We start from the raw sequence: 24,168 nt of genomic DNA on the forward strand, positions 1-24,168 counted from the left end.
TAGTAAGCTCTTAACACATACCATCATTGTTATTATCATTATTACTTCATGGTACCCTCCCGAGCACCTAGTCCACGGTACGCACTCAATAATTACCATGGATTGATGGGTTGACTCCTTTTCCTTTGGCAAAGAACCATCTCTCCATGAGCCCATCGTGGGCGGGGATTACGTGTTGATGAATTGTACTTTCCAAGCGCTTAGTACAGTGCTCTGCACACAGTAAGGGCTCAATAAATACAATTGAATGAACAAATGAATGAATCTCCCTACTAATGCCAAGGAGGGACAATAATGGCGTAGTGGATAGAGCATGGGCCCGGGAGTCAGAAGGTCATGAGTTCTAATCCCGGATCCACCGCTTGCCTGCTGTGTGGCCTTGGGCAAATCACTTCACTTCTCTGGGCCTCAGTTGCCCTATCTGTAAAATGGAGATTGAGACTGAAGAGGAACAGGGACCATGTCCAACCCGATTTGCTTGTCTCCAGCCCAGCGCTTAGTATAGTGCTTGGCACATGGTAAGCGCTTAACAAATACCACAGTTATGAATAATTAATCATTAATTTCCCATCTCGGCAGTATTGCAACCACAGAAAGAAAAAGCCCCTGCTGCTCCCCGGGGTCTACAAGCCGGTTTCCCGGGAGCCCCGAGATGCTGGGCGAGACCCCGTTCTCCAGATTCCGGAATCCCCCAACTCCAAAGGGCCGAGAGGAGAGGGAGGACCCCCCGGGGGCGCATCCTCTGAAGTCACCACACCCGCCCCCCGTCCGATGACTCAGTCCTGACGTCAGGTCACAGAACTGGGTGACGCCACCGCTTCCCTCCGCGATCGACAAAGCGCCGGCCTCGCCCATTCCCGGGAAGCGCCCCTCAGTGAATCAGCCGCACACGGATCCCTGGAGTTTACGGGATCGACCCCCCCCCCCCCCCCCCCCCCCCGCCACAGGGATTTTGGTCTCCGGATTCCCTTCCTCCCGGCCAGATCCCAGCCCCGGAGCCGCGGAGCTGTCCACCTTCTTCCTGCTTCTGGGCCTTTCCCCGCTTCTCTGCCCCTCTCCGCCACCCCGGGGGACAGCCGGAGGGAGAGAGAAGGGGAAGGAAGGAAGGAAGGAAGGAAGGGAGGGAGGGAGGGACGGAGGGAGGGAGGAAGGAAGGGAGAGAGGGAAGGGAGGGAGGAAGGGAGTGAGGGAGGAAGGAAGAAATGAAGGAAGGAAGGGAGGAAAGAAGGAAGGAAGGAAGGGAGAGGGGGAAGGGAGGGAGGAAGGGAGGAAGGATGGAAGGAAGGGAGGGAAGGGAGAGAGGGAAGGAAGGGAGGAAAGAAGGAAGGGAGGAGGGAAGGAAGGGAGAGAGGGAAGGAAGGAAAGAAGGAAGGGAGAGAGGGAAGGAAGGAAAGAAGGAAGAGAGAGAGGAAGGAAGGGAGGAAGGGGGAAAGGCAGGAAGGAAAGGGGGAAAGAAGGAAGGCGGGGAGGAAACAAGGAAGGAAGGGCTGCGCTCCCACTCCGTGCGCTCTAGCTCCATCGCGCCAGTGTTGGACAGTACCTCTGAACGGGACGGCGGGTGCCCTCCCCCCCACCAAAGGATGCTTCTCTCCCCTCCCCCCCAACCAAAGGTTGCTTCTCTCCAAGCACCCGCTCCATACAAGCAGCTCCAGAGCCCCAAACCCCTGCTGCCTCCTCCCCCCACCCCACATCCCGCAGCATGCGTGCGCCTCCAGCTGCACATTTGCACTCTCCCCAGATCGGGGGGCTCATCGGCCACAGTCCCCCAACCCTCAGAACTCGCCCTTGCACGGAGCCCGAAGGCTGAGCTGGAATCCCCGTGCCTCGTCCGTCTCCAGACCCAGCACGCGAGGAACAGCCCCAGGAGCGTGCAGGGAGACAAGTTAGGAAAGAGGGTGAACTTGAGGGAATAGGGTCTTTCCCAGCCAGAGAAAGGTGCTTTTCCTATCAACAGCGAAGCTGGTTGGGAAGTTGAGGGGTAGGGAGCTTCCGCGGTTGCCCTGACAAAATGCTGGTGCGTTCAGCTCATCCAACAAACCTAAACACTTCCTCTCATCCCGTTCTCACTTAAAGGTCAGGTTTTGAACTAGGTTCCCGTCCTGGGGGAAATAAGTGAGGAGATGGTGGGGTGGGGGGGGGGGAGATAAGGGAGAGGACAGGGTGGGGGAGGAGGAAAAGGGAAGGGATTTTCCTGGGGGGTGGAGAGGGTAAAGTCTTCTAAAAGTGCATTTTTTTCCCTCTTCGGCCAGTAGTGACACCTCTGCCATGATGAATAATCCAGACATCTTTTTTTCCGAAGCCCTTGTGACCTACAAGAGCTTCATTGGCCTTTGAAAAAGAAACAAGCGTCCGTAGGCGTCAAGGTACCTATATATGCCGAGCCAGGAAAGCTCTCATGATCGCCAGGGAGAATCCAACTTCAGGCAACACCATGAATGACTATAGGCCACAGAGGCATATGCCCTTCAGAGGCCAGCAAGGTAACCTTGGTTTAGTCATGCACCAAGGGCAGTTCTTTAGGTTTCGGGGAGCTACCACCACTTGGTAGAGAGGGCAAGGGTATGGGTTGGGGGGGGGAGAGAAGGGGGAAATCTTCCAAGTGGCTAACTGCTTTGTATCGGTGCAGTTCTTTATAGGTGGATCACCTTATTTCAACTAACTGCCCTGGTGCTGTCTTACAACTTTAGTGGCTGCAACCATCACCAGATTAAAAAGGATTATAAATTTGTCATATTTGCCAGTCTGAACAAGGTAGCCCTGAATTTGATTTTGGATGGGTGGGTAATGGGACTTTTAGAATCTATATTTTAAATGCACTCCTTTGGAGAAACGGGATGCGAAAGACTTGACCGGTTTATTTCTTGGCTATTCTGTTGGTTAATTTATAACCAGAGCAAATAACTATACACGTGTGATATAGGCATTGGCCAAGATGTGTGGGTTTTTTTCCAAGAATTCCTTGAATTTGGTAAGGGTTAATGAGGGCTGACATTTCCATCGTGTCTCTCCTGTAATTCTCACTGAAATTGACCTCGAAACTGGGTAGAAGTGTTGAGGAAAATCCTCTTTTTAATATATTAACTCGAGGCGCGATTCATGTGATCTTGCCCACATCTATGTTCTTTTCTAGTCCTGCAAGGAGAATGACGGAATGCATCGCGGTGTCGATCGGAGGATGGATGTGTGTGTGTGTAGGCTTACCCAAGACTCAGGAGTCAGAGCGAAATCTTAGTTGGAGGGAACAGCAGAGGACACGTGCTTGAGGTCTTTCCAGACCGTAGAGAGAGCATGGTCAAGGACTACTGGAGTGATTTTGCTTTTCAAAAGTTGTTAAATTTTTTAGAAAAGATGGTTCTCTGCTTATGGAAAGGACGGCATTCATTTTTCTAACGGGAATGCCATCGTTTACAATTATGACCTTATGAATACCCGTATCTGGATTTCGGGGGGGTGCACCTGCAAGCGTATACACGGTGGTGCGTGGCGGGGGGGGAACGGGGGGGAATTTAGGCCCCCAAAAGCGTTTATTCTCTGCAAATATGGGATATGCCTTAGTTAGAAACATAAGCAGCGCTTTCAAGGAGAAGTCTTGGAGAGGGATGATGCTCCTTTGGGAATCTCAGGATCGCTTTGCCTTTTTTCTCTAGATAAACACTACTGGCCTTGATGGGATTAGTTCCTGCTCCAACACGGTGAGTGGGGCAGTGGGCGGTTTGAGATCTGCAGCGGAGTCCCGGGGGTATGGGGCTCCCCAAGGAGCTCAAAGACTGGAGAGCCCCTGTCCTTGGGGGAAAAAAAAAACCCCAAACAACTCCAAATGCAGCGCTATCTCAATTAGGCACAGCCAGGGGGTATGTCTTCAGGAAGCTCATTCAGTGTGATCTAATCGTAACCTTCCTCGGGAGCCTCAGGTTAGAGAGCTAACTCCCGTTTTCAAAGTTGGAGGAAGGGAACCAGGATTTCTGAAGGTGCGTCTCTACCCTAATGGGGGAGAAATACGGTAATCGGAGAGCCGTCTGGGGCCACTGGCGCCACCTATGGACCGCGCTCCGACACTGAGCCCTGACGCCTCTGCTTCTGGATTCGTTTGCCCAGAAGCAGAAACCGCTTTCCCTTCCTCTCTCCTCCCGGGTCTATTTTTCCTCCCTAACGCCAACTGCCCCGGCCTCCCCCCTCTCCCCCACACTTCACTCCTTTTCCTTCCTTCTTTCCTTTCCATCTCATTCTCATCTCTCTGTTTCTGCCTCTGCTCACTCTGTCTTCCTCACTCCTTGTCTCTTCCATTCCCCTCTTCTTCTTCGTTCTCTCCTACCCGCCCCTCCCCAGTCCTCCATCATCGTTTTCCTTTCGTCTCCTTTTTCCTTTTTCAACTCTCTCTCTCTTCCACCTTGAGCAGGTCACTTGCCTGACGGTTATAGATCGGACCAGTCCCAAGGTGAAGAACTGTTCCTCGGAAGAGTTAATGAATCAGATCCTCTCCACCCTGAGCAAGCACTGCCCAGACTACTCCGGATGGCAGGTAAGGACTGACTGGACGTCCATGTCCCTCTGTCTTGCACTCCGGAGTTTTGGGGGCTTCTACTTGGGTGATTCTGCCTATACAACTACTGACTAATCATGCTGCTTAAACCGAGACTGAAGCGATCTTGCCTATGGTTCGAGTCACTATGTCCCCAAGGACATGGTCATAGGGTGCAGGGGAAGATGAATGACTTGTAAAACACTATGGGGAGAGAGCGAATTCCACAGCCAGAGCCGGAGAAGGTACTTTTCTCAGGGAACACTTCTGTTCAATCAATCAATCAATCAATCAATCAATCATATTTATTGAGCGCTTACTGTGTGCAGAACACTGTACTAAGCGCTTGGGAAGTACAAGTTGGCAACATATAGAGACAGTCCCTACCCAACAGTGGGCTCACAGTCTAGAAGGGGGAGACAGAGAACAAAACCAAACATATTAACAAAATAAAATAAATAGAATAAACATGTACAAGTAAAATAAATGAATAAATAGAGTAATAAATATGTACAAACATATATACATATATACAGGTGCTGTGGGGAGGGGAAGGAGGTAAGGCAGGGGGGATGGGGAGGGAGAGGAGGGGGAGAGGAAGGAGGGGGCTCAGTCTGGGAAGGCCTCCTGGAGGAGGTGAGCTCTCAGTAGGGCCTTGAAAGGAGGAAGAGAGCTTGCTTTGTGGATATGCGGAGAGAAGGCATTCCAGGCCAGGGGGATGACGTGGGCCGGGGGTCGACGGTGGGACAGGCGAGAACGAGGCACGGTGAGGAGATTAGCAGCGGAGGGTGAGGGCTGGGCTGTAGAAGGAGAGAAGGGAGGTGAGGTAGGAGGGGGAGAGGTGATGGAGAGCCTTGAAGCCGAGGGTGAGGAGTTTCTGCCTGATGCGCAGATTGATTGGTAGCCACTGGAGCCCCGGTCGCCATCTGCCTCCTGGCCCAGGTCCGCCTCTGCCTCCATACCCTGGTCCCCCTGCTTATCGGCCCCGATCCCCCTCTGCCTCCCGGCCCGGGAACCTCTCTGCCTCCCGGCCCTGGTCCCTCCGTGCCTCCCGGCCCTGGTCTCCCTGGACCTACACGCCCTGGTACCTCTCTCCATCCTGGCCCAGGTCCCCTCTACCTCCCGGCCCTGGTCCCCCTGTCTCCTGGCCGAGGTTCCACACTGCCTCCTGGCCCTGGTCCCCCTCTGCCTCTCGGCTCTGGTCTCCCTGTCTTCTGGCCCAGATCAATCAATCAATCAATCAATCAATCAATCAATCGTATTTATTGAGCGCTTACTATGTGCAGAGCACTGTACTAAGCGCTTGGGAAGTACAAATTGGCATCACATAGAGACAGTCCCTACCCAACAGTGGACTCACAGTCTAAAAGGGGGAGACAGAGAACAGAACCAAACATACCAACAAAATAAAATAAGTAGGATAGAAATGTACAAGTAAAATAAATTTTAAAATAAATTTTAAAATAAATTTTGTTTCCCCCTAGGCCTCATGATCCCGGTCCCCCCTACTTCTTGGCCATGGCCCTGCTCTACCTCTCGGCCCGGGTACACCTCTACCTCCTGGCCCTGGTCCCCCTTTCTCCCGGCCCAGGTATCCCTCGGCTTCCCGGCTCTGGTCTGCCTCTGCCTCTCTGACCTGGTCGCCCCCGCCTCTTGGGACAGGTTCCCATCTGTTTCTCAGCCATGGTCCCACTTTCTCCAGGCCTAGGTACCCCTCTTCCTCCCGGGCATGGACCCACTGTCTCCCGGCCCAGGTACTCCTCTGCCTCCTGGCCCTGGTCCCCCTCTGCCTCCCCATCCTGATCCCCGTCTGCATCCCGGCCCTGGTCTCCTTCAACCTCCAGGCCCTGGTCCCTCTCTCCATCATGGCCCTGGGTCACCTCTACCTCCAGGCCCTATTCCCCGTTTCCCGGGCCAGGTACCCCCGCACCTCCAGGCCCTGGTCCCCCTCGGCCTCCCAGCTCTGGTCCCCCTCTGCCTCCCTGCCCTTGTCGCCCCCACTTTTCCGCCCTGGTCCCCCTTTGTCTCCCGACCCTGGTTCCTCTGTCTCCTAGCCCAGGTCACCCTCTGCCTCCCGGCCCTGGTCCCTCATCTCCCGGCCCAGGTATCCCTCTGCCTTCTGGCCCTGGCCCTCCTCTGCCTCCAGGCCCGGCTCCCCCTCTCCATCCCAACCATATACATCCCAGCCCTGCTACCCATCTCCTGGCCTAGTACGCCTCTGTCTCCTGGCCGTCGACCCCGTCTCCTGGCCCAGGTACTCTTCTGCCTCCCAAACCTGGTCCCTGTGCATCCCGGACTTGGTCTCCTACCTCCAGGCCCTTGGGTCTCTCTCCATCCCGGCCTTTGGTTCCCTCCTCCTCCGGGCCCTGGTCCAACTGTCTCCCAACCCAAGTACCCCAATACCTCCCGACTCTGGTACCCCTCTGCCTCCCCACCCTGGTCCCCTTCTACCTCCCATTCCTGGTCCCCCTCTGCCTGCACTGGTCCTCCCCTGGTTCTCGGACCTGGTTCCCCTCTGCTTCTGGACCTGGTCTCCCTCTACCTCCCAGCCCAGGTACCCCGCTGCATCCTGGCTCTTTTCCCCCTCTGCATCCTGGCTCTTTTCCCCCCTCTGCATCCTGGCCCTGATCCCCCTGTCTCCCGGCCCAGGTACCCCCTCTGCCTCGGGGCCCTGATCCCCCTCTGCCTCGCGGGCCTGGTCCCCCTCTGCCTCCCTATCCTGGTTCCCCCCACCTCTCGGCCATAGTCCCACTGCCTCCCGGCCCATGTCCCTCTGTGCCTCCCGGGCTAGGTCTCTCTGTGCCTCCCAGCCTGAATCTCCCTCTACGTCCAGGCCCTTGGGTCTCTCTCCATCCCGGGCCTTGGTGCCCTCTACCTCCAGGCCCTGGTCCCCTTGCCTCCTGGCCCAGGTACCCCTCTGCCTCCCAGTCCAGATACAAATTGGCCTCCTGGCCCTGGTCCCCTTCTGCCACCCTGCCATGGTCCCCCTCTGCCTCCGTTGCCTGGTCCCTCTGTGCTTCCCGGAACTGTTCTCCCTCTACCTCCAAGCCCTGGTCCTTCTCTCCTTCGCGGCCCTGGGTCCCCTCTACCTGCCCGCTCTGGTCTCCCTGCCTCCCGGCCCAGGTACCCCTCTAACTTCTGGCACTGGTCCCCTTGTTTTCTGGTCCAGGTACCCCTCTGCCTCCCGGCCATGGTCCTGCTCTGCCGCTCAGCCCTAGTCTACCTGACTGCAGGGCCAGGTAACCCTCTGCCTCCTGGCCCTGGTCCCCCTCTGCCTCCCCGCCCTTATGCCCCTCTACCTCCTGGACCGGGTCCTTCTCCTTCACTGCCCTGGTTCCCCTCTACCAACCAGCCCTGGTACCCATGACCTCCAGACCAGGTACCCCACTACTTCCTGGCCCTGGTCCCTTTGTTTCCCGGTCCAGGTACCCCTCTTCCTCCTGGCCCTGGTCACCCTCTGCCTCCTGACCTAGGTCCCCCTCGGCTTCCCATTCCTGGTTCCTCTCTGCGTCCCTACCCTGGTCCCTCCCACCTCTCAGCCCTGGTCCTCCTCTGCCTCCCAGCCCATGTACCCCAGTGAATCCTGGCCCTGGTCCCCCTCTATATCCCAGCTCCGATCCCCCTCAGCCTCTCTGCCCTGCCCACCCACCCTGGCTTCTCGGCCCTGGTCCCCTTCTCCCTCCGGCCCTAGTTCCCCTCTACCTCCCTACCTTGGTCCACGTCTTCTGCCCAGATCTGGTCCCTCTCTGTCTACCGGCATGGTGCCCTGGTTCGACCCAGCCCTTGTTGCCTTGTACCTCTGGTCCCTGGTCTCCCTATGCCTCCCGGCCCTTGTCCCTCTGTGCCAGCCAGCCCTCATCACCCTCTACCTCCAGGCCTTGGCCTTTCTTTCCATCCCGGCCCTGGTTCCCCTCTACTTCTAGGCCCTGGTCCCCCATCTCTGGACCCAGGTACCCCTCTACATCCTGGCCAAGGTCCTCCTCTGCCTTCCCTCACTGGTCCCCCTCTGCCTCCCGGCCCTGGTCGCCCCCTGCCTCTCTGCCCGTCTCCCTAAACTTCCAGGCCCTGGTCACTCACTAGGCAAGTCACTCCGGAGGCACTGGTTTCCCCTAACTGAAAAAGGGGAGGGATTCGTGGAATACATCAATCAATCAATCACTCAGTGGTATTGATTTAGTGTGTACCGTGTGTGGAACACTGGACTAAGCAGCACTTGGGGAAGTTCATTACGGTAGAGTGGATAGACTCCATCCCTGTCCATGAGGAACTTACAGCCTAAGGGGGAGACAAATAAATTACAGATCATAGAAATGATGGAATGTAATACAAAGTCTATACTGTGAAGAAAGGAAACTTTCACTCCCAGGTGGCTAACATAACACTAGGACAAATTCTCATCTTCAGCAGGAAAATTGTCTTCAAGTAATCTTTTGCTAAGGAGGTCTGAATAAAAAAAGAAAAACTCTAGACATCAGTCTTTTCTAATTTTATCCTATGAAAGCACTATTTTCCTTGAGTTAGGGTGAGCCCTTCAAAATTCATGGTCAACTGTCTACACCAATCTCACCCCCGAAAAGGAGGAAAGGATTAGGGGTTCAGGAGGAGTAGTGTGGCCTAGTGGATAGAACACAGGCCTGCGAGTCAGAAGGTCATAGGTTCTAATCCCGGCTCTGCTACTTGTCTGCCGTGTGACCTTTGGCAAGTCACTTCATTTTCTCTGTGCCTCAGTTACCTCATCTGTAAAATGGGGATTAAGACCATGAGTCCAATGTGGGACAATACGCTTTGCTCGTATTCCCCCACTGCTTAGCACAGTGTCTGGCACATCATAAGTGCTTAACAAATACCATTATTATTATTATTGTTATTATTATTATTCTGAGGAGGGGCTCTTCTGGGCCCCTGGGTTGTTGAGAATCAAAGACCCAGAGGTAAAAGTGGAGATACACCTAAATTTGATACCCAGCAGCCCTGGCTGGATTCAGGCAGACTTGTGTCCTAGCTGGTTTATGAGGTAGCTTTAAACTTAAACTTTCAGGCCCCATAAGCCTCTTCAAAGATTGTCAAAGCTTCTTTCCTTCCATCACCTGCACTAGGGCAGGGAAGAGTTCTGATGAGCCCACCATCACTCTTCCCAGTGCCACACACTCCAGTTCCTAGGGGCTAAACTTCAGCTCAATGAAGGGGCTTTTCTTGGCAGAGATGATCTAGTGATTCTCCAGAATTAATCTGGCATGTATGTAGGGGGTGCTGGTGGAGGGATTCCACGCTTTCTTTCTCAGGAGGGCTCCTGGCTTGAACCCTCATGTAAAGTAAGCCAAGAGACTCAGGTTTAATGATACTGTTAACTCACGGCCCACGATGCCTCAGGACCTGGTTGGAAATTTTCAATTGCTCAGCGTCTCAATCTTTGGGAAATGATAAATTCCTCTTTCCCCTTCCCAGGCATTCTCCATGCCATTCAGGCCTATGGAGGGGAGAATAACTTGGCTGCTGGAGGCAGCCTGTGTCCAAGGTGAGTGGGCTGTGGAAATGCTCTCCCAATCAATCAATCAATTAGTCAATCATATTTATTGAGTACTTACTGGGTGCAGAACACTGTAGTAAGCGCTTGGGAGAGTACACTTTAACAGAGTTGGTAGGCACATTCCCTGCCCACGAGGAGCTCACAGCCTAGAGGGGGGCGACAGACATTAAAATAAATTACCGATACGTACAGAAGTGCTGTGGGGCTGAGCATGGGGTGAATAAAGGGTACAAATCCAAGTGTAAGGGTGACACAGAAGGGAAAGGGAGTAGGGGAAATGAGGGCTTAGTCAGGGAAGGCCTCTTTGAGTAGGTAGATGTGATACCCAAATATTAGGGTCTTGGATTTAATATGTACTTTCACTATACTCTCAGACACAACCAGACAACCAGAACATTCAGAGCAGAAGGAAAAGAAGCAAAAGAATAAGAAATGATAAAGATAAGAAAAATGAATCATGTTTTCAAATACTTGCAAACTTAAAAAAAACCTGGCAGCATTACAGTCGGATACAGCCAAAATGACGAGAAGAATGATGGTCTGTTAATGCCTATAGATTCTGGAAAAGTGCCTTCATTATTTTTAAAGATTATTTATATTTTTTTAAGAATTCCTCTGAACTAACTTATTTTGTAAACACATTGTAAGATGATGTTCATTTGTAAAAAAAGGCTAAGCACCACAATGCATGACTTTCTTAATAAAATATTTTTCAAAGAAATATAATTGTGGAATGTCTCTTTTTATATACTTAATAGACATATTTTATGCCTCCCTTGATAAAGTTCGAAACATGTATGTCCTGCCCACGGTTTTATGACTTGCGTATCTGGTTCAAGTTATTTTTGAATGGAGATGCAAGATTAAATGAGTTTCAATGAAAATTGGCTTTGAAAAGATGTTTTATTATGTTTTATGGTATTTGTTAAGTGCTTACTATGTGCCAGCCATTGTACTAAGCACTGGGGTAGACACAGGCTTTGTCCAAAGTGGCTCTTGTGAATTGCTTTGGATTTTAATTCTTTATTTTTCTCCAAAGAGGGATTTAATAGTGGGCTCATCCTTACGGCCAGGCTCAAGGTTGGGATCGTGCCAAGATTTGTAGGATGTCCCAGAGGTTCTATTAAAGGTCCTAATCCTCCAGAAGCCTCCCACTGCCTAGCATTTTGGAGTTTTAACTATATATTATATATAACTATATATTCCACAAACAAGTTCAGTTTCTGGATGTAGGTTCCAGTACTGGATTTACACTTCCGTGGGTCTCCCAGAATGAAGTTGATGCTATTATTCACTCTGCTGCACAGATAATAATTGTGGTATTTGTTATGCATTTACTGTGTGCCAGGCACTGTACTAAGCGCTGAGGAGGATACAGGCAAATTGTGTTAGCCACATGGGGCTCACAGTCTCAATCCCCATTTTCCAGATGAGGTAACTGAGACCCAGAGAAGCTAAGTGACTCGCCCGAGGTCACACAGCAGGCAAGTGGTGGAGCCGGGATTAGAACCCACGATCTTCTGTTGCCTCTTGGCCAGTGGTGGTAGCAGGGCCAGACACAAAACTAGGTATAACTGGGAGGAAAAGGAGAACTACAATAGGTATAATGAAAGAATGGGAAAATGAATGAGTGTTTAACTTGAGCATGTCCGTCAATGCCTTGGGTAGCTGTGAATACATGAGTGCTGGAAGGGTAGGAAAAATGAAGCTCGCAAATGCCTCTTGGAAACCCTGGTATTTAAAGATGGGGAGAACTCTGTTCTGGTCGATTTGAAAGAGGAAGGAGTTCTGGGCTTGGGGGAGGGTAAGAGCTAGGAGTCAAGAGTGGGAGGTGTGCGAGTAAGGAGCTGCTTCCCTTCCTCTGTCTATCCTCTCATGTCTGGCAGCACTTCATCTTTTTATCGTTCCCGCCTCCATCAAGTAGCAAAGATTTCAGTTACATCAAACGCCTCACTAGTCACTGAGATTTCACACTCACTTTATTTTTTAGATTTCTATCCCCTGTGCAGAAGTGTCTGTGTTTATTCTGGCTTGCTTTTTGCCTGTTTCTTCATCTGCCAAATTCCTTCATGGTTTGGTTGTCTTATCTGAACACATTTTTTTCTCAGATATATCTTGTTTAATTCTCACTGCCTTTTCCCTCCTTTCTCCCAACAGTCCCTTGTACTCTCGACCTTGAGTCACTTTCCTCTCAGGAACTCTTTCAATCTGAGACCCGTTCTTTTCCACATTTGCTGGCTTTCTCCTAGTTTTCAATTTAGGTGTGTTATGATAATGATGGCATTTATTAAGTGCTTACTCTGTGCAAAGCACTGTTCTAAGTGCTGGGGAGGTTACAAGGCGATCAGGTTGTCCCACTGGGGGCTCACAGTCTTAATCCTCATTTTACAGATGAGGTAACTGAGGCACAGAGAAGTTAAGGGACTTGCCCAAAGTCACACAGCTGACAATTGGTAGAGCCGGAATTTGAACCCATGACCTCTGACTCCAAAGCCTGTGCTCTTTCCACTGAGCCACGCATCATATTAAGCAAAAAGGCAATTTGTGCTAACATCAATCAATCAGTGGTATGTACTGAGTGCTTACTGTGTGCAGAGCTCTAATAAGCACTTGGGAAAGTACAATATAGCAGAGTTAGTAGACATGATCCCTTAGCATTTATCCTACCCTGCCTTGATTACTGCGACGACTTCCTTGCTGGCCTCCCTGCTTCCTGTCTCTCCCTACTTCAGTCCTTACTTCTCTCTGCTGCCCGGATCATTTTTCTACAAAAATATTCAGGCCGTGTTTCTCCACTCTTCAAGAAACTGCAGTGGTCGCCCATCCACCCTCTGGATCAAGCAGAAATTCCTCACCATTGGCTTTGAAGCACTTAATCATCTTGCCCCCTCCTACCTCACCTCGCTACTCTCCTACAACCCAGCCCAGAACACTTTGGTCTTCTAATGCTAACCTCCTCTCTGTACCGCAATCTCATCTGTCTCGCCTCTGGCTTGGAACTCCTTCCCTGCTTTATATCCAATGGACGATTGCTCTCCCCGCCTCCAAAGCCATGAGAAGCAGCATGGTGCAGTGGACAGAACACCGGGCTGGGAGTCAGAAGGTCAGGTGTTCTAATCCCGGCTCCACTCCTTGTCTGTTGTGTGACCTTCGGCAAGTCACTTCACTACTCTATGTCTCAGTGACCTCATCTGTAAAATGGAGGTTGAGACTGTGAGCCCCACGAGGGACAGAGACTGTGTCCAATCCATTTTGCTTGTATCCAACCCAGCGCTTAGTACAGTGCCTGGCACACAGTAAATCCTTTACAAATACCATCATTATTATTAAAACACATCTCCTCCAAGAGGTCTCCCCCGACTAAGCTCTCCTTTCCTCTTCTCCCATTCTCTTCTGCATCACCCTTGCACTTGGACTTGTAGCCTGTATTCACCCCACCCTCAGCCCCACACTACTTATGTACGTAGCAATAATTTATTTATTTTTATTAATGTCTGTCTTCCCCTCTAGAATGTAAGCTCATTGATATTCATTCATTCAATCATATTTATTGAGCGCTTACTGTGTGCAGAGCACTGTACTAAGCACTTGGAAAGTATACTTCGGCAACAGATAGAGACAATCCCTACCCAACAACGGGCTCACAGTCTAGAAGGGGGGAGACAGACAACAAAACAAAACAAGTAGACAGGCATCAATAACATCAATAAAAATGAATAGAATTATAGATATATACATATATATGTATATATATATATATGTGTATCTCCAAAGCGCTTAGTACAGTGCTCTGCACACAGTAAACTCTCAACAAATGCAATTGATTAACTGGTTGATTGATGATTGATGATGGCCCACAAGGAGCTTACAGTCTAGAGGGAATAATAAATCCGGTGTGGGCAGGGATTGTCTCTCTCTTTTTTGCTGAATTGTACTTTCCAAGCACTTAGTACAGTGCTCTGCACACAGTAAGCGCTCAATAAATACGATTGAATGAATGAATGAATTTGAGTTCTTTCATAATCCAGTACTTAATAGAGAAAAACATCTATTGAAATAGGCTTTAATTTTTCTATTCAAGTCAAAGTACTTCAAAGGTTGAGGGGGAGAGGAAGGGAGGTTACTGAGCCAAAGCAAACTTTGCACACACTGCAAAATGAGTGAGCATTGTAAGAAATACCAGAATTAAAATTAAATAACAAAAGAGTATTAAACAAAAGTGTTATCATTATTAATAATGATATTTGTGGTGTTTGTTAAACACTATATGCTAAGCATTGTGTGCTGGGGTAGGTACAAGCTAATCAGGGCTCACATGGGGCTCACAGTCTAAGTAGAAGGGAGAAGAGGTATTGAAACCCCATTTTGCAGATGAGGGAACTGAGGCACAGAGAAGTTAGGTGACTTGTCCAAGATCACACACAGCAGGTAAGTATTGGAGCAGGAATTAGAACCCAGGTCCTCTGAGTTCCTGGCCCATGCTCTTTCCACTAGGCCATGTTGTACATCCCTTGACATACCTGAAGCAGCCTGGCGTAGTGGATAGAGGACAGGCCTGGGAGTCAGAAGGTCATGGGCTCTCATGCCTGCTCCACCACTTGTCTGCTGTGTGGCCTTGGGCAAATCATTTCACTTTTCTGCTCCTCAGTTACCTCACCTGGAAAATGGGGATTAAGACTGTGAGCCTCATGTGGGACAGGGACTGTGTCCAACCTGATTTGCTTGTATCCACACCAGCACTTAGTATAGTGCCTGGCACACAGTAAGTGCTTAACAAATACCACAAGAACAGTGCTTTGCACATAGTAAGTGCTTAATAAATGCCATCATTATTATTATTATTTTAAGGCAAAGAAGCACAAATGTGTGTGAAGGTGATTTAACTCAATTGCATGATTATTTCAAACATGTGATCCATCAAGTCTAGACTGTGAGCCTGTTGTTGGGTAGGAATTGTCTCTGTTGCCGAATTGTACTTTACAAGTGCTTAGTACGGTGCTCTGCATACAGTAAGCACTCAATAAATATGATTGATTGAATGAAAGAATGAAATCCTTATTAAGGTCACCTCTCCTCCAAAAGGCCTTCTCCAATTAAGCCTTTTTTGCCCCGGCTCACTTTCCTTTCTATGTCCTCTATGTCCTTGGATCTGTGACCTTTGGACATTTGATATTTGTCCCACCCGCAATCCCACAGCACTTATGAATATCTCTTTAAATTAGTCATTAGCTATTATTTATTTATATTAATATCTGTCTCCCCCTCTAGACTGTAAACTCATTACTTGCAGGGAAAGTGTCTGCTAATTCTGTTGCATTGTACTCTCCCAAGTGCTTAATACAGTGCTCTGCACATAGTAAGAACTCAATAAACACTATTGAATGATTGATAGTTAAGACCAATTATTAAATTTGCCAGTTGTCTTCCAATCCTGAACCATGATCTGGTGTTTTACAGAGGAGACTTTTTCTACTTGCACTTGAGGCCAAACGAATGGTGGGATGTATTCCTGGAGTTTTCACATTCAATTGATTGCCGTATGGGCACAAGAAAATAATTAATCTTAGTCTTAGTCTTCTAGACTGTAAGCCCGGTGTGGGCAGGGATTGTCTCTCTTTATTGCTGATTGTCTCTCTTTATTGTACTTTCCAAGTGCTTAACACAGTGCTCTGCACACAGTAAGTGCTCACTAAATACAACTGAATGAATGACTGAACCAATCAAATTAATGATGTGGACATGCTAAAGTATAAAGGTCATTTAAGTATATTCCATTCAGCCCACATTTTCAGCCTGTCACTAAATTCTGTCCTTCTACCTTCATAACATCTCCAGAATCCACCATCCAAACTGCCACCATGCTGATCTAACCACTTATCCTATCCCACTTCGACTACTGCATCAGCCTCCTCAATGACCTTCCTGCCTCCTGTCTCTCCCTAGTCTAGTTCTTAGTTCGTTCTGCTGCCTGGATGCATTTTCTAAAAAAAAAAAAAGTTCAGTCCACGCCTCCCCACTCCTCAAAAACCAGCAGTGGTTGCCCATCCACCTTCACAGTAAACAGAAACTCCTTACCACTGGCTTTAAGGCACTCAATCAGCTCTCCCCTTCCTGTTTTACCTCACTGATCTACTACAACCTAACCCAAACATGTCACTCCTCTAATGCCAACCTACTCAGTGCACCTCAATTGTATCTGTCTCACCGCTGCAACCTTGTCCACATTCTCCCCTGATGGGGAACTCCCTTCCCTTCCATATATGAGAGAACAACACTTCTCCCATCCTCAAAACCATAAACTCGTTGTGCTTAACAAATACCACCACCATTATTATTATTATTATTATTATTATTATTATTATTATTGTTATTGTCGTTGTTGTTGTTGTATCCTCCCCAGCACTTAGTACAGTGCCTGGCACATAGTAAGTGCTTAACAAATACCTCCGTTTTTATTATTATTATATGCACCCCACTGCTTAATACAGTGCCTGGCACATAGTAAGCACTTAACAAATACCACCATTATTATTATTGTATTCACCCCAGCACTTAGTACAGTGCCTGGCACATAGTAAATGTTTAACAAGCAGCATGGCATAGTGGAAGAGCACGGGCTTGGGAGTGACATGGGACATGGATTCTAATCCCAGCTCTGCCACTTATCATTCATTCATTCATTCAATCGTGTTTATTTCATTCATTTGATAGTATTTATTGAGCACTTACTGTGTACAGAGCACTGTACTAAGTGCTTGGAAAGTACAATTGAGCAGCTAATAGAGATAATCCCTGCCCACAACGGGCTCACAGTTTAGAAGGGGGGAGACAGGCATCAAGACAAGTAAACAGGCATCAGTAGTATCAATATAAATGAATAGAATTATAGGTATATACACATCATTAATATAAATAAATAGAATTATAAATGTGTACATATATACACAAGTGCTGGGGGTGGGGGGTAGAACAAAGGGAGCCAGTCGGGGCGATGGGAAGGTGGAGCAGAGGAAAAGGGGGGCTTAGTCTGGGAAGGCCTCCTGGAGGAGGTGAGCCTACAATAGGGTTTCGAAGGGGGGAACTGTGTGATTGTCGGCTGTGTGACCTTGGGCAAGCCACTTCACTTCTCTGTGCTTCAGCTACTTCATCTGTAAAATGGGGATTAAAACTGGGAACCCCACATGGGGCAACCTGAATACCCCAGCGCTTAGAACAGTGCTTGACACATAGTAATTGCTTAACAAATGCCATCATAATGGTTATTATTCTATAGTACAGTGCCTGGCACATAGCAAACGCTCAACAAATATTATTATCATTGTATTATTATTATCATCATCATCATCATCATCTCAGAGGGTGATTAGGACTCCTTAGGAGTGGCTAGAATAGGCTCTTTTCCCAAGGCTCCAGTTCTCGCCGGAACTGAATCCGCCTGCGGAACTGAAGAGGCACCGCCGCGGGGTCGGAGGGACACCATTCCAAAGGGCACCGCGACCGAGTCGGCCGAGCGCGCGCGCCGGAAGTAGCTCTCCGATCCGCAGGCCGGCGCCGCTCGCTTGTTGTGGGCCCAGCGCCACCGCCACCGGGGCCGGAGCCACAGGCAGAGGAAAAGCGAAGAAAGGGGCGGCCAGAAGATGTCGGACGGCAGGGAGGGACGGTCGGGCAGCTCTCTGTTCGCGGGGTTCCGGGCGCTGGGGCTCTACTGCAACCACCTCCCGCACGTGCTCCGCTACCACAAGCGGCACCGCCGCTTCTATGTGACCACCTGCGTGGGGAAGAGCGTCCACACTTACAAAGTGAGTAAATAATAATAATAATAATGGCATTTATTAAGCGCTTACTATGTGCAAAGCACTGTTCTAAGCGCTAGGGAGGTAACAAGGTGATCAGGTTGTCCCATGGGGGGCTCACAGTCTTCATCCCCATTTTACAGATGAGGTAACTGAGGCACAGGGAGGTTAAGTGACTTGCCCAAAGTCACACAGCTGACAATTGGCGAAATTGGGATTTGAACCCATGACCTCTGACTCCAAAGCCCAGGCTTTTCCCACTGAGCCACGCTGCTTCCCTGTAGTAAGTGAGTAAAGACACCCCCCCCACCACCACCTCTTATTCCCTGGGCTTCCACCCAGGTCCTTCGCCTCAGCACTTCCCGCCTTTCTTCTGCTGCCGAGAAGCAGCGTGGCCAAGTGGCTACAGCCCGGGCCTGGGAGTCAGAAGGACCTGGGTTCTAATCCCTGCTCCGCCACCGGTCGGCCGGGCGACCTTGGACCAGTCACTGCACTTCTCAAGCGCCTAGTACAGTGCTCCGCACACAGCGCTCAATAAATACGATTGAATGAATGAGTGCACTGCTCTGGACCTCGGTGACTTCAAGTACAGTGAGGGAGTGAGACTGGGAGCCCCACGTGGGACAGGGCCGGTGTCCAACCCGATTTGTTTGTCTCCATCCCAGCGCTTAGTACAGTGCCTGGCACATAGTATGCGCTTAACAACTACCACCATTATTATTATTATTAGTCTCCCGCTCCTCCGTGGTTTCGGGTCCCTCCCCTTCCCTATGACCTCAGCCATGTGGTTCCCACTCTTGTTAAAGAGCCAGAAGAGGTGGAGGAATCTGGAAATCTAGACTCGTCGTGGTCAGGGAACGTGTCCCTGATGGGAAGAGTAGGCCACTCTCTTAGTACAGTGCTCTGCGCTACGTAAATATCGTCGATGATGATGATGAAATCCAAACACCCCTCCCCCCCCAGCCTACCTATGGCACCAAAACTGATCTTATACAGAAGTAAAATTTTTGATAAGTGTTGCAGATCACACGTGGTAATTAATATAACAATTTAACACCTACCTGAAGGATGTATTACTCGATCACTCAGTAGCATTTATTGAACTCCTAATGTGCGTCTTCCGTTTCATCCTCTTCTTGATCCCCCCCAAATAAATCAGTCACCCTCCTCCTGGAATTACGGTTTGCATCTAAATAGTTCTGGGCAGTTTGGTGACTGAGTTTAATAATGGTCCTTATTCAGAGACTCCACAGTCTCCATCCTTAATCAGGTTCATTGCTAGTCATATTCATTGAGCTCCCATTGAGTGCAAAGTCTACAATCAATCGGCGGTATGCATTGAGCGCTTACTATGTACATAGTAGGTGCTTAACAAATGCCATCGTAATTATTATTAGCAGATACGTTCTCTGTTCATTCCTGGGGATGTTGGGTTGGGCAGAAAAGTATGAGACATGGTTGCTGCATTCAAGGTGCCAACGATCTGATGGATGAAGTATGTCTCAATGCCAGTGTGTCAGAAATTTTTCAATAAGGAAGGTTTTCCAGTGCCAGGTTAAGCATGAATGTCACCAAATCAGTCATATTTATTGAGTGCCTTACTGTTTGCAGAGCACTTTTTTGAGTGCTTGGGAGAGTACAGTGCAACAGTAACAGACACATTCCCTGCCCACAATGAGTCAGTGGGAAATAGGAGGTTAGAGTCTTGAGGTTTCAGATCTTTAAAACATTTTGGAGAGATATCGAAATGCAGTACTGGAGAGGGACATAGGTGAGAAGAGGTTGGGAGTATTTGAGTATTACTTCTCTCCCTCTTTCTGTTTTGTACTTCTGTGCCACTCTTCCCATGGTTATCTTCCTACCTCCCCACCTTTCCCTGTTTTCTTTTTCCTCCTGTCCAAGGTCAGGAATACCTGTGGTTGTAGCTGTCGGGGTGGTCTGCAGTGTTGCTGAAAAGATTCCTTATTTCTCACCAGTGCAGTTCCTTCAAATTTGACTCCCGCTGAATTTAGATCAAATTTGACGTCGAACTCGTGTCATAAGTTAAACTGAGGTGTCTCGAGGTCTGGTAAATCTACATTAACCAAGTTTTGGGTAATTGAAAAGCAATCACTATGTTTTTAGGGTTTACCATGTTATTAATCCACAGGGACAGATTCTCTCCTCCTTCCTCTTGCTGATTGCCATGGAAACTGAAGCCCTGCTTGTTTGAGCATTGTGCAGCAGCAAGGCTCAGACTCCCAGGAGACCCCCTGGTGTCGCCACCTTTCCATTTCTTAGTGCCTTTTGGGCACTCCCCACGTCCTAGGGGACCCCATGGCTTTTGACAAATGGACCTTGGAGAGCTTTTGCCACCCAGAGGAAAGGGGAGCAAGGAGGTGCTGAGACTTGGGTCTGTGACCCCCTCTGTTCTTCTTTAGTTGCCCACACAGCAGCAGTAGCTCTCTGGGGTCTCACTTTCTAGAGCAGCAATCGTTCCAATTTCCCTACCCATGGTCATGGACAGAAGTGCCGCTTGGCTCATCATCGCCAGTGGTTTTTATTGAGTGCTTACTGTGTGCAGAGCACTGCATTAAGCCCTTGGGAGAGTACAGTACAGTTGGTAGACGTGTTCGCTCACTGTCTAGAGGGGGGAGAGGGGCATTAATATAAAGAAGTAATTTGTAATATATGTGCTGTGGGACTGAAGGCGGGGCATCCATAGTAAGTAGCTCCCGTTGGTGCTCAGTGCCCCTGTTGACCATCCAGTTGCTGCAGTGGGGCTGGGATCAAGCAGGAGTATTTATTGAGCACCTGCCGTGTGCAGAGCACTCTCCTGGGAGCTTGGGAGAGGGCAGTAGTCAGTACAGTTCCCTCCTCCAAAGGAGCCCCAAACTCTAGCAGGAAAGGCTCTGTTTAGTTAGCAAATCAATCAATCGTATTTATTGAGTGCTTACTGTGTGCAGAGCACTGTACTAAGCGCTTGGGAAGTACAAATTGGCAACATATAGAGACAGTCCCTTCCCAACAGTGGGCTCACAGTCTAGAAGGGGAAGATAGAGAACAAAACCAAACATATTAACAAAATAAAATAAATAGAATAGATATGTACAAGTAAAATAAATAGAGTAAACAGTTTTGCAAACTTCAGTCCCTGAGCCGGGGGCAGGATCCGGTTTGGTCTTCAAAAGCCTGTTTTGAACCTTTGCACTGTAAAGATAGCTTGGTTTTCATTTTTGTTCTTTGGCCTCCAGGCCAGACTCCATTGTTTTAAGCCCCAGGCTCTGAAGTAGGGCCTTAAAGGGTCAGCTATCTGGCTGCCCTTGAAGCCTGTTTCTGTTGCTGTGGTCCAGCCCTTCCTTAACTTGCAAGTCTCTGAACTGTGGATTAAGATTTCCATCTGCCCAGGTCATATCCTACCAACTCCCATCTCAGGACTAACGCGCTCACAATCACCTGTAACACTTTGGTATCTATCAACCGACTATTTAAACAGTTAAAAAAAATATGGTATTTGTCACTGTGACAGACACTGGAACTAAGCACTGGGGTAGATACAAACTAATCAGAGTCCCTGCCCCACATGGGGCTCGCAGTCTTAATCCCCGTTTTATGGATGAGGTAACTGAGGCCAGAGAAGTGAAGTTTCTTGCCCAAGGTCACACAGCAGACAAATGGTGGAGCCAGAATATGAACCCAGGTCCTCTTGACTCTTAGGCCCATGCTTTTCCCACTACGCCATGCTTCTATCCATCCATCTTCCTATTTACCTGTAAATTACTGTCTCTCTCTTTCCAGGGTAGGTCGTAGACTCCTTGAGGGCAAGGATCCTGTCCTCACCTTCTCTTTTATTCTTCTAAGTACTGTGCTCTACACCCAGTAGATGCTCATATCAATATTGTTGAATGATTAAAAATTAGAGACGTGAAAGAGGTCCTGGCTCGGATTCATTTCAAGATTTACTTTTGTCTTTTTACAGGCTGACCATCTTAATCTGGTGGCAGTAAGTAAGTAGAAATTTCTCATATTTTTGCCAATTGTTTGCATTTTTTTTGGAAGGATGATTGATATTTCTAAATTATGTAATGGAAGTAATCGTGCTGTTTTTAATGTATATCTGTCTGCTTAGGAAAGTTTCAAATGACTGAAATATTTTTATCTGAGTCCCAGCAAAAGTATTTCTTATTTCTTGAGAAATCATCAAAGACTCTGTTGATTCACACACAAGGTCATCAAGGAAACACAGCCAAGGGATTGTTGAGGCCAAAAGCAGTGCTCTTTGCCCCCAGACTGCATTCTTGCATCTGTCCACCTGCTTGATTTCGTCTGGCTGCAGCTCTGAAAAATGCTATAAGTGAATTTGAGGAAGTTTGTTACTTTGTTTAATGGAGCTAAGTGCTAACTTTCATCTCATTTGTTTACTCTCAGGTAATTCTCTACCACAAGATATTACTTGTTTAGCAGCTGACAGAATGAGAATCTTTGCTGCTTATGGAAATGTTCTTTGTGCGTTTACCCGAAACAAAGAGGTGAGTATCACTTAATCACTGAGACATTTTACTGGTTTTGCTTCATGTGTATGTTTTGCAAGCTCTGATTTGTAGTTTAACAGTTTTCAAGTGGAGGTGATTTTTGATCGTGTCTTTGGAAGTGAGGGGTGCAGCTGTAAATTAATCTGGTAAACTAAGCACAGATTATTTTTTTTTGATGTTTACTACTAACGGGAAGGAATTTGCCATGTCCATCTAGGGGTGGTAGTGGATAAACTGATTATAAATCAGCAAAAACACTGTAGTTAAAAAAAAAAACCCGAGCAGCATGATACTGGGATGCACGAATAGGAGTATAGCATGAAGGACGCAGGAGAAAATCTTCCCATGAGGAGCATAGGATAGAGCACTGGCCAGGGAGTCAGAAGGACCTGGGTTCTACTCTTGACTCTTCCACTTCCTTGCTTTGTGACCTTGGACAAGTCACTTCCCTTTGTCTCAGTTGCATCATCTGTAATATGGAGATTAATACTGTGAGCCCCATGTAGGACATGGGCTGTGTCCAACCTGATCTGCTCCAGTGCTTAGTACAGTGCCTGGCACATAGTAAGGGCTTGACAGACACCATAAAAAATGTAGGAGTCATTTATGTAATGTTCTTATAGTGGCCCGAAAGTTACAGCACTTTTTCAGTAATTCCCATATTTCACTCATAGTAGAAAGGGAATTGGAATCCAGTATGAGGTCAGGAACTTTAAGTTGTTGTGTTGAATTCATGTGCTGCCTTAACTATGAGGCAGGTGCTGTGCTGGTTAACCATAAAGATTGATAAAAGAGCAAGTCTGGAGTCATTTTTGTGCTTGATTTTCCTTAAGCAGTGTAGGAACTGTAAATGGATAACTGTAAAAAAAGGATCTGTTGGAATATATTACGATACTTTGCATGTATTTTCCCACCCTTTAAGAACAAACAGCATGTTGATTAATAGTACTAAAATTATTTTCATCCTTCAAAATTTCAGGTGACTGAAACCTTTAAGGGTCACCAGGCTGAAATCTACCTTGTGCAGCCCTTTGGTGATCACGTGATCTCTATCGATGTCGAAAGTGTTGTCATTATTTGGCACGTACATTCAGAAGGTAAGGCTAAACATATAGTTTAATGAGTCAAGCAGGTCACACATTGTGTGTACTAAAGCAAGGTAAATGTTTTAAAGTATCACATCTCATTTTCCTCCATGATTTACGGCAGGGTTTCTGACTTTTAGAAAGTAATCTTGTGGTCTCAAGGGCCTCCCACCATCTCTCTTCCTACACACATGGTCACTACACACCTATACTCAATACCTATATTCAAAGCCATCCTCCTGCTGAAGGAGCTGGAGAATAGCAGCAGCAAAAGACAAAAGAAAATAGCTTTTCTGTGCCTTGAATCAACCATTGGCATTTATTGAACACTTACCGTGTGCAGAGCACTGTACCCAAGCGCTTGGGAGAGTACAGTGTAACAGAGTTGGTAGACACGTCCCCTGCCCACAAGGAACTGACAGTCTCGAGGGAAAGCCGGATCCCATTCTTAGTTACCTTACTCTTGTACCTCAGATGCTGTGTTCTGGGATCCCCAAAGTTCCTATTCCCCATCATAGTGTTTGTACCTCTGTAGTGCTTTGAAGTACTCGGGGATTTGAAATTTGGGTTGGAAACCTCCATCTTTCAGCGTTGGAGGCATGTTATGAGATACAGCCCATGGATAGGGGTTCCATTAGCTAGGGACCTCTGAGGTGGTGTGTTTCTAGGACGTTAAAAGCCTTTTGTATTATTAATATTTGTTTCTTGATGGGGTAGCTCTCCCTTTTTGGTG

General features: G+C 48.3%; 2 protein-coding genes across 3 annotated transcripts in view; both read left to right on the forward strand.

Moving 5' to 3' along the window:
- The first annotated feature begins 2,395 nt into the window (after window positions 1–2,395).
- Window positions 2,396–10,613, forward strand: LOC119948950 (thymic stromal lymphopoietin). The gene is made up of 5 exons (XM_038770515.1): window positions 2,396–2,480; window positions 2,627–2,751; window positions 3,648–3,692; window positions 4,397–4,519; window positions 10,421–10,613. Exons 1-5 carry the CDS (start codon window positions 2,396–2,398, stop codon window positions 10,568–10,570), a joined length of 528 nt encoding a protein of 175 aa, XP_038626443.1. The 3' UTR covers window positions 10,571–10,613.
- A 6,968-nt stretch (window positions 10,614–17,581) lies between these two features.
- Window positions 17,582–24,168, forward strand: part of WDR36 (WD repeat domain 36) — a 35,699-nt gene continuing 29,112 nt past the window's right edge. For both annotated transcript variants that reach the window (XM_038770494.1, XM_038770495.1), the window contains exons 1-4: window positions 17,582–17,845; window positions 21,798–21,825; window positions 22,247–22,347; window positions 23,330–23,447. In XM_038770494.1, coding sequence (XP_038626422.1) covers window positions 17,684–17,845; window positions 21,798–21,825; window positions 22,247–22,347; window positions 23,330–23,447 — 409 coding nt within the window. In that variant the 5' untranslated portion in view covers window positions 17,582–17,683. The remainder of the gene's footprint in view (window positions 17,846–21,797; window positions 21,826–22,246; window positions 22,348–23,329; window positions 23,448–24,168) is intronic.

Source organism: Tachyglossus aculeatus, chromosome X3, assembly GCF_015852505.1.
Source record: "Tachyglossus aculeatus isolate mTacAcu1 chromosome X3, mTacAcu1.pri, whole genome shotgun sequence".
Classification (NCBI taxonomy): Eukaryota; Metazoa; Chordata; class Mammalia; order Monotremata; family Tachyglossidae; genus Tachyglossus; species Tachyglossus aculeatus.

Coding starts and splice junctions, on each gene's coding strand:
- LOC119948950 (XM_038770515.1), top strand. CDS start 2,396: ATGATCGCCAGGGAGAATCCAACTTCAGGCAACACCATGAATGACTAT. Junction 2,481..2,626: donor GCCCTTCAGAGGCCAGCAAG/GTAACCTTGGTT, acceptor GTATCGGTGCAG/TTCTTTATAGGTGGATCACC. Junction 4,520..10,420: donor CAGACTACTCCGGATGGCAG/GTAAGGACTGAC, acceptor CTATACTCTCAG/ACACAACCAGACAACCAGAA.